This window comes from Rattus norvegicus, chromosome 1 (assembly GCF_036323735.1).
Source record: "Rattus norvegicus strain BN/NHsdMcwi chromosome 1, GRCr8, whole genome shotgun sequence".
Taxonomy (NCBI): domain Eukaryota; kingdom Metazoa; phylum Chordata; class Mammalia; order Rodentia; family Muridae; genus Rattus; species Rattus norvegicus.
In genome coordinates, this window is record NC_086019.1 from 176,410,810 (window position 1) to 176,426,486 (window position 15,677).

Genomic DNA, 15,677 nt, shown 5'->3' on the forward strand with positions numbered 1-15,677 from the left:
CAACCACATGGCCCACGGACACAGCCATGTGTCACCTTGTGTTCTCACCTGCCAGTCCCCCTATTAGTGACAGCTATGGACAGCCCTTGCAGTCACTTCTTCAGTTTTGTTTTTTTTTAGATGTAATTTGCTATCTGTGTGAGTGTGTGTGTATGTGTCTGTGTGTGTGAGTGAGTGTGAGTGTGTGTGTATGTGTCTGTGTGTGAGTGTGAGTGTGTGTATGTGTCTGTGTGTGTGTGAGTGTGTGTGTATGTGTCTGTGTCTGTGTGAGTGTATGTGAGTGTGTGTGTATGTGTCTGTGTGTGTGTGTGTGTGAGTGTGTGTGTGTATGTGAGTGTGAGTGTGTGGTATCAGTTCCCTTCTGTCGTGTGATAGAACTCAGGTCTTCAGACTTTCAATGTTTGTTTGTTTGTTTGGGAAAACACTCACTGACTTCTCACTGTGGGTGAATAGGGATTTAACCCTATGCTTAGCCAGTGCTACATTTAAAATTCCAGCTTACGGTCTGCTTTCCTAACTCTTTCATGTAGCTTATCAGAATTTTGGGTTTAATTTTACTTTGTCTTTATATTACAAACTGCTTTTATTTTTAATACCACGATCTGATCTGTTAGCACCCTTTCTTTTTTAAAAATTGCTCCTAGTGTGATTGCCTCTTTTTTTAATCTGTCTAGTTTTTATTTTGTTTTTTTTTTGTTTTTTGTTTTTTATTTACACAAGTGTCTTCCTAGTTGCTCCACGTGTACACACACACCCCACTTCTAGTACAACTTTCTCTGGATGTTCCAATAGAGAAATCTCAGGCCCGTTTTTCTTTCTACGACCCATCCATGAGTGCACTCCCCACATCCTTATTGACCCTGTTCCTGGCCAGGTCCTTCTGGGATGAGCCCTTCTCTGAATATTAGAAATGTATCCCGTAGCTACCAAAAAACTTCAGAATGGTCAGTTTTCTGAAGCCTCCTGCCTCTGAATGTGGACTCTGCTCTCACGTAAATGGGTAACCTGATTTGTATGGTTTAAGTTTATAAAATCATTCATATTTTCTGGGTGGACTCTGCCAGACACTGGTTGGAAAGACACTATGGTTCATGGAAGATGTGTGGGAGGTGTTGTTGTTGTTTTGTAGATAAATTTATTCTTCTTTTGTGTGTGCAAGTGTTTTGCATGCATGGTACAGGTAGAGGCCTGAAACCCACGGAGGCCGCAGCCCTGAAGCTCGAGTTGTAGATGACTGCGAGCTGCTCTGTAGGCTCTCAGCTTTGCCTGTGAAGAAAAGCAGCTTTAGTGCTTGCTTATGGATCAGTGCTGCTAGCTCAGTGTCTGGTGGACAGACACCAGCTGATAGGCATTTTGGTTGTTCTACTAAAATCTACATTTTGGGTGACTTTTTTCTTTTTGGTTTTCTGTCTGCATGTACATGTGCATGCCAGAAAAGGGCACTAGATCACATTGTAGATGGTTGTGAGCCACCATGTAGTTGCTGGGAATTGAACTCAGGACCTCTGGAAGAAAGGCCAGTGCTCTTAACCACTGAGCCATCTCTCCAGCCCCTGGGGTGACTCTTTATAGCTGTTAAATGCCTGTGAAATTTTATTTTTTGAATGTTTTATTTTTTGTGGTTTGTGTGTGAGCGCTGGTTAGCATGTGCTGGGGGATACATGAGGAGGCTAGAGGACAGCTTTGTGCATTTAGTTCTCTCCTTCCACCTTTATTTTTTACATGTTATTGTTTTCATCTGAGCTGGTTGTGTTCTTTAGAATCATACACAGTCCTGGGCCTTGGGGCAGGTCACTCAGCAGCTGCCTTCTTTTGAAAGTGCTTCCCTGCCCTGCCTTTTGGGTGTGTGTGTCACTTTTAGGGAGAGCACCACCCTTTGGGTTTTTTCAGGAAGGAGGCAGCTAGTATCATCCGGTGTTCTTTAGAATTTTGATTTCATTTAAACTCATTTAGCTCAAGCACATCAGTTGGCTTCCTTCATTTTGCCCTTTGGAATTTCGGCCAGGACTCATGACCTGCCCAGGTTGAGTTGAGGGGAGAGCTAGGTCTGTTTGTTCCATGCTGTGGTCTCCTTCTCCAGTCCTTTGTATTCTTAGAAATAGAGTCACCCCTTGGCAGCAATAAAGCCTGCAGACAGCCCTGGCCAAGGTCTGGTTTCAAATCTCCAGCCTTGGGGAGACAGCTCCGGCTTCTCTGTCTCTTCTCTGTCCCTTTCAGCCCCTCAGGCATAGAGGTCACATCCTCAAAATAGAAAGCTTTGAAGGCTCGGTCCACTGCACTTAGGGCTTGATCTAGAATTCTAATTTAATTTCACGGACTTGGGAAATGCGCTTCAGCCTTTCTCCTCATTCAGCTTTCAGGAGCAGTTGACTGCACATTGGAAGCATAGGTAGCTCTTCTGGGAGACAGTGCTGGTGTCTGTGCAGAACAAAACCTGGCTTTCAAAGGCCCAAGCTTTATTCTTAATTCCAGACCTATTTCTGAATGTGTGGCCTCAGGCAGCAGTGTGTAACTCTCAGCTCGTGTTTCCTCCTCTCTTAAGGAGAGTATGAAGTCCACTGCAGCAAGGAAAGGTATGACTCACAACTGCTTGGGGACACCAGACCTGGTCCTTACTTCCTTCTGCACAGGCAAGAGGTCAGGCTCCCCTGAAGCAGCTGACTCTAAGGGTCCAGCTCCAGCATTTAAACCTTCAGCTGGGTGGATATTTTCTTTCTCCTTCAGAATGCAGTGACTATTCCTACCCCAGACCATTGGTGGTCTTCACAGCCTGTTTATCGACTGCTTGGTGTCTGGCAGGCTTTATGCCAAGGTCCACCTGCCTGTAGTTGCCTCACATCTTGAAACTCTTCTACTGTACCAGCTCTGCACTGCCAGTGTACACAGGAAGCTCAGAGGTCTCCGTTGTTATGCCTGGTCCACACCGCGGTTCTCAAACTTGTTGTATGAACCCATTTTGGGGAAATGAAAACATCTCCTGACCCCAGATTAGACATCAACAACAAATCAGTAAAGATGTCATTCAAGTCCAACTTGGCAACCCCTGAATCCACTGGGCTCACTTAAAGGGTGTTTGCGAGGGGTTGTGTATAGTGCAGTAGTAGCAAAGAGCTCTCAAGGGTCTGATGAAGGGAACCTTAACAAGCCAGATCTTGAAGGTCTCTAGGAGGCAATCCCAGCTGCTCTCATGAAGGTGGTAGTGTCTTTTAGGGTCAAACAACACAGCTGTCCCTTCTTGGCCACCATTGGAGTGTGTTAAAGTTCACCTTCTTGACCTCTTGGCATCAGCTGTTGTGCAGGGACAGTTTATCCACCCAGTCTTACTGTGTATGGGATGCTGGCATCAGATGAGACGCCCTTCCTTCTCTTTCTCAGTGTTCTTCTCTTGGACAAAAGTCAGGATACCAGCCAGCACTCCTCAGGGTGTATTTCTAGAGTTTATAGCAAGTCCAGTTGAGGAAACCGAATTATTCATGGCCCCAAAACACTTCCTTTATGGCAGTACTTCTAGTATGCAAGTATTCACTGTGAATCTCAAGAGTTCCATTTGAGTGCTTGCTTTTCATTGGCTCTAGGATCTGTGACAAACTTTGAAGTATGGTGTCGTTTAAACCTTCTGACAACACTGTGAGAATCATTCCATCATTGCTACCACTCATGGGACACTAAAGAGGCAAGGCTGCTGCCACAGATAACATACACCGGGCCTAGGGTTTGTCCTTGAAATGGCTGAATCTGGACTCTACCTTCTTTATCACCACTGGGCGGTAGAACATTTGGAAACATTCAACAATTTGAATATTACTGTCATAGTCTCACTCAGGGTCATAGTTGGTAAACAATTGGCTTAAGCCTTGTTAGGGTGGAGAGGGACTCTCCTTTGTGAAGAACTGGAGCTGTAATATCCCTTGTGATTCCCTGAGTTCTCCTGGATGGAGCCCCTGCACTCCTGGACATTTTGGGCCATGCCACTAGGTGGGAAATGCAGGCCTGAAGTGTCTGGTATCAAGAGTCTAGACAGTAGCTTCGTATTCAGCTAAATATTGACCTCACAAAGGAACTTTAAAAATGGCCTGTGCTAGGTGTCAATTCTCAGAGATTCCAGTGTAGTGAGAGTGGGGTCCAGGCACTGGCGAGGTCTAAATAATTGTTGAGGATCAGGACATATACATGCCTTTGTATTTCCTGTACAAGGTCTTACGCCAGGTGTGGTGCCAACAGTGGTACCAACAGTTCTTCCCAAACAACCAGCAAACCTTATAAAACACATGAGAGTTTATAGCAAGGCAAGGGAAGAGAGAGTGCTCTTTGTGAGTAAATGACTTTCTTCGTTCCCTGCTGACCTCTGCTTTTTTCTTTCTGTCCCTGTTTGGCTTTGGAGACTCTTTATTCCTGGCCCTCACTTTGCCCTCAGCTGTGTGACCAGCCCATCACACAGAGGTTTTGTATGGTTTCCTAAGATGGCTATTGACCCAGAGGCTCAGGACTCTGATTTTTGCCGTGTGTGCCATCAACCAGATGGCTGTGCCCACCCCTACTTGAAAAGCGGGGCTAAGGGTGCATTGTGGGTGATGCTGTCAGCAGCTGTAATCATAGGCAGTTTATGTCGTGGGTAAGGAGATGTAAAGAGTGAGCCAGATGAGGCTGGATAGTAGGACTGTTTCTTAGTTTGGTAGTTGATGTCCTGAGAGGCTTTCCTTAGGCGTTTGGGAGACTTACCATTGCCTGGAGACAATGGTTAGACAACGGTCATTTTTCTCTACGCTCTAATGACTTTTCTATAAGTGCGTGAATCGTTTCAGAGGGGAATTTGAAGATTCCCACTCATGCTCCATTCACACAGGTGAGTTCCCATTTTATGGAAAAAGTTGGTAATGGGAATGTCTCCGATGGTTTCTTGCAGTACAACAAACACCTCTTCGTGCACATCGGGCATGCCAACCATTCTTACAGCGACCCGTTGCTCGAATCCGTGGACATTCGTCAGATATATGACAAATTTCCTGAAAAGAAAGGTGGCTTGAAAGAACTGTTTGGAAAGGGCCCTCAAAACGCCTTCTTCCTTGTCAAATTCTGGGTGAGTAGACCATGCTTCCCGGTTCCTATGAGGAGGTGCAGTGTAGCCGGTCGTGGCCCCACACTGACTGGCTGGGTGTGTCCTGGGCTTGCCCATGTGGTAACTCACAGGTGGCTGGAGTCAGAATGCAAAACTTGAGACATTGCCTGCCCCCTTTCTTCTGATTTTCACCCCATCAATCAAGTGATCTCTGACTTTTGCTGGAAGATAGAGTTGTGTGCCTCAAGATTTTCTAAGTGTCAGAGAGACTACACAGTGACTTTGACAGTAGCCACTTCTTTCCTGGGCTGGGAAAGTGACTCCACAGTGCAGTGTTAGCCATACATACAGCACAGGGATCTGGGTATGATCCCCCACACTCGTGTTAGATAGACAGGCGTGGAGCCTGTGTCTCATCCTGGGGAGGCACAGACAGGAGGCTCTGTGTACTTCTCTGACCTGCTTAGTGAGCTCCAGACCAGTGAGAGACCAAAGAACCAAGGGGGATGGCTCTTGAGGAACCATATCTGAGGATGTCCTCTGGCCTGCACACACCAAAAGAGAAAAAAAGAAAATTTGTTCCTGTTTGCACGGGACACAGGTCATTTGAATTTTCCCTGGTGCCTGGGCTGGCTGATGTCCTGTCACCTCTGGAAGAAGCTCTAAGTCTCTTTGCTCCCAGTGGTCCAGTGTGGGCCAGTATAGACATGGGTGTATGTGGGTCCTGGGTGGGGAGCATGGGAGACAAACCACTAGGATTGAGAGTTGGTGAGTACCCAGTGTACAACAGGAAGCTTCAAGGTTTATGTCCTTTTGTGTGCCATTTAAGGCTCCAATGACTTGCTTCCAAGGCACTTTCCTCCTGGGTCGTGCAAGCCCTCAGACTTCCCTTCCATTCTGTGTACCTACATACCCTTGTACTGTTCCAGACACCATTTTCTTTTCGTCTGCGGTCAGCAAGCCAGCTCCTTCCTGTCTCAGCCCCTTCCTTCTGACGCAGGCCATTGATTTTTTTCCCCTTTACCCCTGTTCCATTTTGTGGTTAATCAGTTCTCTTGCTGGGTCATAATTATTGGAACATGTGTTCAGCTTCCCTCTGGACTCTGAATGCCCCCAGGGGACCTTATTCACAGAGTGGCTTCCATTTATTGAATGCCTGCTGTGTGTTAGGAGCGGGCTGAGTGCTTTACATAGATTTCATGCTGTAAGTGGAATTTGTCTCATATCCAACTAAAGAGGCAGACCTGGGCATGACAGTGGACCAACTGCTTGAGGCTCGGGGCCTGGCGCTTGCTATCAGATCTGTCAACCTCAATACGCCTCCCTATGTCCAGGCAGCTTAACTCCCTATGGGTCCCAGGGTTTGTCACCCTAAGATTCTCCATATTTGTGATACCAAGCATATGTCCTAGGGGAAAAAAAGTCTAGCCAGTGTGGAAACAAATGGGTAGATTGAAGAAAAGAATGTATGATTTACATTCCTTTGAGGAATTTGCATATTAAATTTATTCAACTTTTCCAAACCTCTATGGTGACTAGGTTACACGACTGTGCCATCAGCATTGAGACTTGGATGGGTGTGGCCACATTAACACAGGGCAGCCTGAGAAAGTTACACTAGCCACATTTCTAAGTGGTGGTTATTTGTAAGGATTCGAGTGAGTGCTCAGGGATTTCTTGTAAGCTTAGCACCGATTGGGTTCCTTGGAATCCCGCTTGTTTGTTCCATTAATTCAGCAAATCCCCCCTTATCCTAGCCCGATCTGCCTGTGTAGCCAATGATGACCCCAAATTCTGATTCTTCTGCCTTCACTTGTGAGGGCTAGAATTGCAGGTGTGTGCTACCTGCCTGTTTGGTGCTGGAGGTGTACCCCAGGGCTCCATGCATGCTTGGCTAAGTGTGCACTTCACCAGTAGAGCTCTGCTGCAGCCCCTCCTCGGATCTCCGAATTCAACACCAGCCCGCTCTACAGGACAGCCAGGGTTACACAGAAAAAGAAAAGCAACCTGTCTCGGAAAAAAATACTGATATCTATGTCTGTCTGCCTGTCTGTCTGTCTGTCTGTCTATACATGCATGCTTAAAATTTAAAAGGTGTATATTAACATATAATTTGGTTTTTGAGGCTACCAGGAGGTAAGGTAAGAACTGTCTATAGCACAGATAACAGATGTGAGCTATGAAAAACAAAATTTGGGTTTTAAGCCTGAATGGTCCTTGAATCAAGTTTGACAGTTATTGCTAAAGGCAGGAGAGGGGATTGTTTACCCAAGTTAATAAGAAAGCGTAAGAGAATTCGAAGGAACCACTTTCACTACTTTTAAACAGCAGTGGGTTTTAATGATGATAAGATTTCTTATAATTAACATTTCGTTTGAATGTGAATTGGTGTAGAAGGTGCTTGAACAGATATTTTTTGGCTTTGCTTCAAAAATTGCCCCTTTCCCCCAGTGGATTAGCTGCTTTCCCTGAGGGACCCTTGGGCCATGACTTGCCTGATAAGGTCTCCTAAGAAGGAGGCCTGGATTGCGGCTGTGTGTGGCTTGTGGTGTGCAACTTTGAATGTTAGTCTGTGAGCCCAGCCTCTTACCTGCTCTATTCAGATTTACAGGATTAAGATCGAGCACTTCCGTGACTATGATAGAAAACGTGACTCGTTCAGCACCACTGCTGGGAGTCCTCAACCTTCAGGAGGAAATTCACTCGGAACTGTTAGGGCAGAGGAGGGAAGGCAGTTTCAATCAGGGTGCAGCCTGGAGTCTCACCGGCTTCTATAATGACTTGGTGAGGATGAGTTGTGCTCTTAGCAACTCCATCCTTGGGTATCAGCAGGTGCGTGCCGTGGAGGATGCTTCAGAAGGTTTAATGCTCCCCTTGAAACAGCCTTTATATTAGCAATTCATTCAGCAGATTCTCTGCTCAGTAAATTACAACAGAGACCCCCATGTCCAACCACTCTCCCTTTTGCCGCTTTCCCAAATCAGGAGGACTCTTAATTTGCTCATTTGATTACTGTTGAAATTCCATTTTCAGAGCATCTAACCTGGGTTCATTCAGTAAGGCAAGACAGCCTGAGGTGCTTCCTATGGAAAAATAGCTGTGCTGTGATTTCATTGACTCACAAACAAAGCAAATGGCAGAACCCAGAACACCGGTGTGGACACCCCAGGCAGTGGAAGCCTTATGCTGAGCTGGGCTGGGCAGAATTTCACCAAATGACATTTAAAGAGGAAGTAAATGTTAGCGTTTCACTCAGTGAAGAAGGCAGATGAAGCTAGTATCTTTGAGAGGATCTCAGGAGTGTCAAGATTGGAAATACTTGTGTAAAGAAAGCTGTTTGTTTTCACCTTACAACCCAACTATTCATAATACGGTTTAATGTGATGAAAACTTATTCTTAAACGTAATTAGAGTAATGAGCTGGGTGCTGGAGAGAAGACAGCTGCCAAGAGAGGCTGTTGCTCTGACAGAGGACTAGGGCTCCTATTTCTGCACCTGCATCAGGTGGCTCCCAACTTCTGTAACTCCAGCTCGAGGATCTGACATCCCGTTCTGGCCTGAGTGCACATGTGCGCACACACATAATAAAATAAATCTGGTGGGCTGGGGATTTAGCTCAGCGGTAGAGCGCTTGCCTAGTGAGCACAAGGCCCTGGGTTCGGTCCCCAGCTCCGAAAAAAAGAAAAAAGAAAAAAAAATAAATCTGCATGCATGTGCATAAGCACACATAAAAGTAAAATCTTTTTCTTTTTGAGAGGTAGGTGTCACCTGGCTAACTGGCCTGGAATTCACTCTGTAGACCAGGCTGCCCTTGAACTCACAGAAAGCCCTCTGAGTCTATGTCTTAACATCTTGGGATTAAGGTATGCGCTATCATGCCCAGTCCAAAATACAATAAATCTTTATGAAACTTATAGATGTATAACTTTGTATCTTCTTGCCAGGCATGATCCATTTAATAATTTGTTTTTCTTCCAAATCATTGCAAGTAGTTATATCTTAGGACTAAGACATATGTCTCTCCTGTGTGTTTTTTAGAATTATTCACTTACTTTTATTTTGTGTGCATCGGTGTTTTGCCCACAGGCATGTCTGTGGGCGCCAGATCCTTGAAACTGGAACTTCAGATGCTTGGGAGCTGCTACCTGGGTACTGGGAGTTGAAACAAGATTTTCTTCTCTCCAGCCCCTTCACTATATTTTAAATAATGCTTTTCTCACTATAAATAACAGTGTGTTTATGTTCACTTAATTTTACCTTATTAACTACCATGTAATCTTGACTGTCCTAGAACGCACTGTGTAGATGGCTGGCCTGGAACTCATGAAGATCTGCTGTCTTCTGCCTCCCAAGTGCTGGGGTTAAAGGTGTATACCACCATGCCTTCATAACTACTTTTTAAAGGAATTTAAAAGGCAAGGTTAATTTACTAACCATACCATATGGATGTGAGAGAATTTTATGAACCCGAGAAAAGGCGAGCCAGTTGTCTGCCTGGTGCCAGCCTGTAGAAGCCGCAGAGAATCTCTTCCTGTGGGGATTGCCTTTACCACACTGGGAGAATCCCACTGCCAGCTGGCCAGTCCTCCGTCCTCAGCAGCTTTCTCTCCTGGGTCATTGGGCTTAGTGTTTGCTAGCAAAACCAAGGACAGGGTGCAGCCATTCCTGTGTGTGTTTAAACATTATCGATGTCTTAGGGGAGCTGCCACTGAACAGAGGGGTGGGGGCCAGGCAGGGACAGAGTGGCACTGTTCTTCCCATTCTTGTTTTGGTTTTTGTTGTTTGTAGTTCCATTAATACCGAGTTTACATCCTCCAATCCAAGGAACCCTCCAATCTGCTGTATGCTGAGTCGAGATTCCTTGTCAGTACTCTCTCACTCGCATTAAAAGTAGGGGGCTAGAGAGAGGTGGCTTGGAGGTTAGCAGTTAAAAGCATATACTGCTTTCCAGAGGATCAGAGCTCAGATCCCATGCATCCAATTGGTGAGAGCTCCACCTCTTAGCTCTAGCTCCTGTGGGTCAAACACCCCCGGCTTCCCTGTACACCCGCACTCATGTGCAGACACACGCACACAGAGTCAAGAAAATTATTAAATTAAAATCTTTTGAAAGTAATACAAGTTATTTACAAGTAGTTCAAGCAGATACAAGAATACAGTTTAAAATGTGAGACAGACTCTTGGCCCAGTTACCTGTCAACCAAGTCTGTGAGGACTGTACATGGATACTTGTGTTTTTACTACAATTATAACATTTTCTTACAGCTGTCAGAATTTGAGGATATGTTTTAGTTTTTTTTCTTCTTAGTAGAGAGGACTCATTAGCAGTAGAAGAGTTATTGGTGTAGTAACTAACACTGAAGGCTTCCCACTTAAGTTTAAATTCCAGCACAAGTGTCTGAGAGCATGGGAACCTTTGTATACCAAAGTGCTGGTGGTTATGTGCCATTCCGATCTCACTGGGTGGCCTATAGCTTATTCACATACAATTGCCATTTCCCTGTGCGTGATTGGCTGCCTGATGGTTGTTGTTTATTTAAGAGGGACATTTCATGGGTGGAAACTCCAATCCCGAAAACAGTTCCATTTCTGGACAAGTGGCAGCGTCTTTGAACTAGGTAGGGTCAGGTCACCACCGGGAACCCAGGACTCATCATCTGACTCAGTTGAAAAGCCCTTGCCCGAGAAGAGACTTTGATGGTAGGGCTAAGACCTTGCCTCTGTCACAGTTCCAGTCTGTAGTCTACCGTGGGCCTTACCTGGAGTTGTGTGGGTAATATTAGTTGCCTTTTTTTTTTTTTTTTTTTTTTTTTTTTTTTTTTTTTTTAAATGAATGCTGGTATTGGTGGGAAATTTGCAATGCAAACAGACAGCCTTTCAAACTATGCTTATTGTAATTAGAGCAAGCTTTTAAGATTCTTTGAAGTACTAAATGTTTATGAAATTCAAATGGGGGTATGCAGTCTGCACAATAAAGGGTCTCGGTGGAGTTTTTAAAAATCGTCTATTTTGTGGATGTAAATATATGCCATAATTAGTGGGAAGTAAGTTGGAGAGCTGGGCTGGCTGAGCTTATCCCTGTTATTCTTATTTAAAACAGCTGTGGCCAGAGAGCTGCCTCTGCTGCTGGGGTGTTGTGCCAGGGCACAAAGGCTCCAGTGAATGGTGCACTCAGGGGGCCACTTCCTGCCGGCAGCTCCTTCCTTCCCTGTCCCCATAGGCAGGCTGTCAGACTGGAGAAGTGTCCTGCACAACGCAGGCCTCCCCTGCCCAAAGCCCTGAAACTGGTCTGAGCCAAGGTACAGATGCATGCAAATGAAGCAGTCTGGGAGGGCTCTGGGGCTGCCAGCTTTCTCCAGACCTACCCCTTCAATCCCCAGATAGGCCCAGTCTCTCAGGGCCCTTTTGCCCTGTGCAGAGCAATTGTCCTTTGGCGCCTGTGGGAGCAGCTGCAAAGCCCGCAAGGCGTGCCCTGCCTGGCCCAGCCTCACCATGTGGCAGGCCTGGACAGCCGCCCACAGCAGGACCCAGTTCCTGGTGCCGCCTGCCAAGCAGCCAGATGCTGCCATTGGGAAAAAATTGCTTCACAATTTGAAATCTTGGTCCTTTGATCATGGCTCAGAGAGGATGCAGAGGAGAGATTCAAAGTGGTTTGAAAAGGGCCCCTCCATCAGTTCCTATTACACTGGCTCTTGTCAAGGACAGTCCTGGGTGATTTTCATTTCTGCAGCCTCCTGATTCCTGCCCAGCCCTCTGCACTCTCGAGTGAAGGGAATGTCCACAGTCCATCCCTGTCCCTTTATATCCCTACCTTAAGAGCTCTCGCTTACTCACAGTCCAGCAGCTTTGCCTTGTCAACCTGTGACACAGCCGAGTGTCCTTTCTATGTGGGCTGTTAGCTTCCAGGCTTCACTGACAGCGTGGACCTTTCTCTCTTCCTGGTTTTGCCCCTGTAGCCAGTTCTCCAGGGGCCACAGGTTTTACAGGGACAGTTTCTCTGATCTTGGCCTAGCCCATGGCCCGGTCCCCTCTTCAGAGTCTGGATCTGACACACCTAGACCAGGCTTCATTTTTAAGATTCCTCCCCACCCCCCAAGACAGGGTTTCTCTGTGTTGTCCTGGTTGTCTTTGTAAACTAGGCTGGCCTTGAACTCACAGAGATCCACTTGCCTCTGCCTTCCAGGTGCTGGAATTAAAGGTGTGGGCTACCGTGCTAGACTGATAATTGCATTTATAATGCTTACCCCAAAGTACTCCCTACCCCCCAGCCATGAAATTGAACAGTGAACCACAGCTTTGAATAAATAGATCTATAAAGGGTCTCAAGTAGCAAAGACTGGCCTTGAACTCATGATCCTGCTATTTTTACATCCCATGGCACACAGGCGTGTGCCAGCATTCCTGGTTTATGAAGGCTGAAGACTGAACCCAAATCTTCATGCGTCATCGTCAAGCACTCTCCCAACTGGGTCACATCCCCAGCCCCAGGGGTACTTTTTTTTGGTATTTGTTTGATCTGCCTTTGACACCTGCCTCTACCCTCACCCTGCTTTCCAGAACTTGCCTACAAACAGATCTTTGAGCCTTTAATCCACCCAGGGTGTTAGTGACTTCTTTTTTGTTGGTTTCTGGAGGAGACTCCATAATGTGTCTCTACATATGCCTTGGTAGAGAGTGGTGGGTTTGTACCTGTTTGAGTAGTTAAACCCAGTGTGCCAGACATGCCATGAAACTCACAACCCAGGGACACATCCTACTTTGTTTATCTGGGAAAATCCTGGCTGCTGTTCACCCATGTGGACCGAGGCTAAGCTTGATGTCTTGGTGGTCACCATCATGTTTATTGATTATCAAGTATAATCAATATACTTATAATCCAAGTGAAGGTGTCTGTAGATAGGACTTGAGGCTCTGTCCCGGTCAGTGTTTTAGTTGTGGGGTCGACAGGAGGAGTAGTGGGTGCTTCTCACCGTCATCACTGCGGCAGCTTGCACGCGCATTGCTGTGCACCCAGTCCTCTTCACAGCAGCTGCTCATGTCATTTCTCCAGTAAAGGTGAGAAATGTGAGGGCCCGCTGCCCGTGCCATTGTCCCGATGACAGAGACGAGGCAGTGACAGGTGAAGTGGCACCTGGAATATCTGGACTAGATAGAAGGAACTCTAATACCAGAGGGAGGCTTAATGAGAACAGGTTTGTCATTGGAGCCCTGGGGTAGCCCGCAGGAGAGTCTGGGAGAGAATAGGAGAGCGCGGCAAAACTGAAGAGAGTGTCTGAATTGTCTTCTAGCACCTGGAGATCTGATGGAAACTACCAGAAGCAGTGATACAGGGAAACTGAAGGCTCCTCTTGGCGTTCTTAGTCTCATTAATACAAGAATTTAAGGATGGATCGAAAGGGAATTAGAAGACAGTTACTTTATAGAGTTTAAAATGAGATCCACAGGACAGACAAACTGCAAATATCAGCACTGCTTGCAGAAGGGGATGGGGCCACGCCACTTCAGTTAAACTGCTATGGAGGTTAGCCAGAGGGGCTTCAGAGAAAGCATAAGGAAGCCCAAGGTACACAAGGAAGCATGGTTAGAACGGAAGAAGGAAAGGAAAGATGAAGCTTTTCTTAGTAAGTCAGGAAAGTGGGCAGGGTCCTGGAGCCCAAGTTGTGGCCCCAGTCCACGGCTGCCTTAGGGACAGGAGTTCTGGAGGAAAAGTATAATGTCTTATTAAAGCACTAGTTTTTTCTCTGTTCTCTCTTGTGTGACTTTAAGCAAATCCTTTCCTAAGACTGGTACCATCTTCCTGAAGGGCAGCCCCTTAGCCAGGTTCTTGTCCCTGTCCAAGCAGAATGCTAGGTCAACAGCCAGGCCAGAGGTTCCGTCCACTTGACTGAAGGAGAAGCTTTTCTCATAACAGGCCTTTATGGCTGCCTTGTCAGCATCTGTGCTAGACAGAATCTGATGGACCCGGGAGTGCCATGCCTGCATCTATGGGGTCTGTGACTGTGTCACACTACCCACAAGGTGCAGGGAGGATAGCTCACATTTTCCACCTGAGTCCAGTGTAATCCTGGGGTAAGAGTGATGTTGAAGGAACAGAAGGAATGGATCCAAGAGCCACAGAGGAGGGATTTGAGTGATCCTGGACACTAGAAGAGGCTAAGAATCAGATTTCCACAGTCTCCCAACAAGAGACAGCCTGGCAAATCCATACCTTGCTTTTAGCCTGGTGAGACCCAGTAGGGATTCTGACTGCCTGGAGTGCAAGATCAATTAGTGTTGTTTTAAGCCTCCAATCTGTGGCAGTTTGTACTAGCTGGTTTTGTGTCAACTTGACACAAGCTAGAGCCATCAGAGAGGAAGGAGCCTCAGTTGAAGAAATGTGTCCATGAGATCTTCCTACAAGGCATTTTCTCAATTAGCAATCAGTGCGAGAGGACCATTATGAATGGTGACATTCACTGGGGATCCTGGGTTCTAGAAGAAAGCAGGCTGAACAAGCCAGAGGAAGCAAGCCAGTAAGCAGCAGCCCTCTGTGCCATCTGTATCAGCTCCTGCCTCCAGGTTCCTGTCATCTTTAAGTTCCTATCTTGGCTTCCTTTGCTGATAAACAGCAATGTGGAAGTGAAAGCTGATAAACCCTTTCCTCCCCAACTTGCTTGTTGGTCATGGTGTTCGGTTGCAGCAATAGAAGCCCTGACAACAGTTTGTTGCAGCGTTGGTAAGAAGCTAATTGGACAGAGAGGGAGCGAAGAAGAGCATTGACTGTATCCAGAGTAGTACTGAAGAAATATGTGTAAACACTTAGACGTTGGGTATCTTGGGCCAGGGGGCTGGGAAAGGGGTTTCTGCATGGAGAAGAAAGAGTCGAGCTCTGAAATTCATACATCCATAGGGCAGCTGAGTGCGTCTCTCAGAAGGGCCACCTCCTTGGGCTGCTTCCCTTTCAGAGCCCTCTCCATAGTAAACCTGTTCAACTAACCAGGGAACGAGATGCATTTTAAGTTTGGTATGCACCCAGAGGAATGGCTTTCTTTTTTCCTTGTGTTTTTGTGTTTATTTGCCTTTAGAAAATACTCTGTGGTTAGATTAAGAAACAAAAACAAAAACCTGGCAGCATACTTTTTCTCCCTTATCTTCTTGCCTTCAGAATTCCAAGGTCATCCTTGAACTTCTTGGGGCAAGTAGTGAGTTCCTGTGAGCCTCAGCCTCATGAATAGCTGTCTTCTTTGTTGCTCCCGTTCTTTCTTACATTGCTTTGCTCTCGGGTAGTTATGACTTATGTGTCTTTCTAGAATAGTTCCAATGCCATTAGTACCTTCTAGAACATTCTAAAGAGCATCTGTGATACAGTTGGTGACTGCAGAATTATTTTTCACGTGGATAGATAGTTTTTGTAAAGCAATTCTGATGTCACCTGTAACTAGGTGATTCGCCATTCTCTGGGGAAACCTTTTAAAATCTAAATTCTGAAATTACAAATCCAATTCGAGGTTCTCTCGGTATGTTGAAGTAATGGGTAAATGAACCGTGCAGAATCCCAGGACTGAACATCACAAGTTAAATGTCAGAAAAGCAAAGCACCAGGGTGAACATCGTGTGCCCTGCCTTGAAGTTTGATTGGTTT

The 15,677-nt window shown here is 46.1% G+C and overlaps 1 protein-coding gene across 10 annotated transcripts in view; it reads left to right on the plus strand.

Annotated features, from left to right (window-relative positions):
• Positions 1–15,677, plus strand: part of Tead1 (TEA domain transcription factor 1) — a 217,948-nt gene that overhangs the window by 183,635 nt on the left and 18,636 nt on the right. For all 10 annotated transcript variants that reach the window (NM_001198589.2, XM_063267472.1, XM_063267482.1 and 7 more), the window contains one exon: positions 4,904–5,077. In NM_001198589.2, the coding sequence (NP_001185518.1) occupies positions 4,904–5,077 (174 nt within the window). The remainder of the gene's footprint in view (positions 1–4,903; positions 5,078–15,677) is intronic.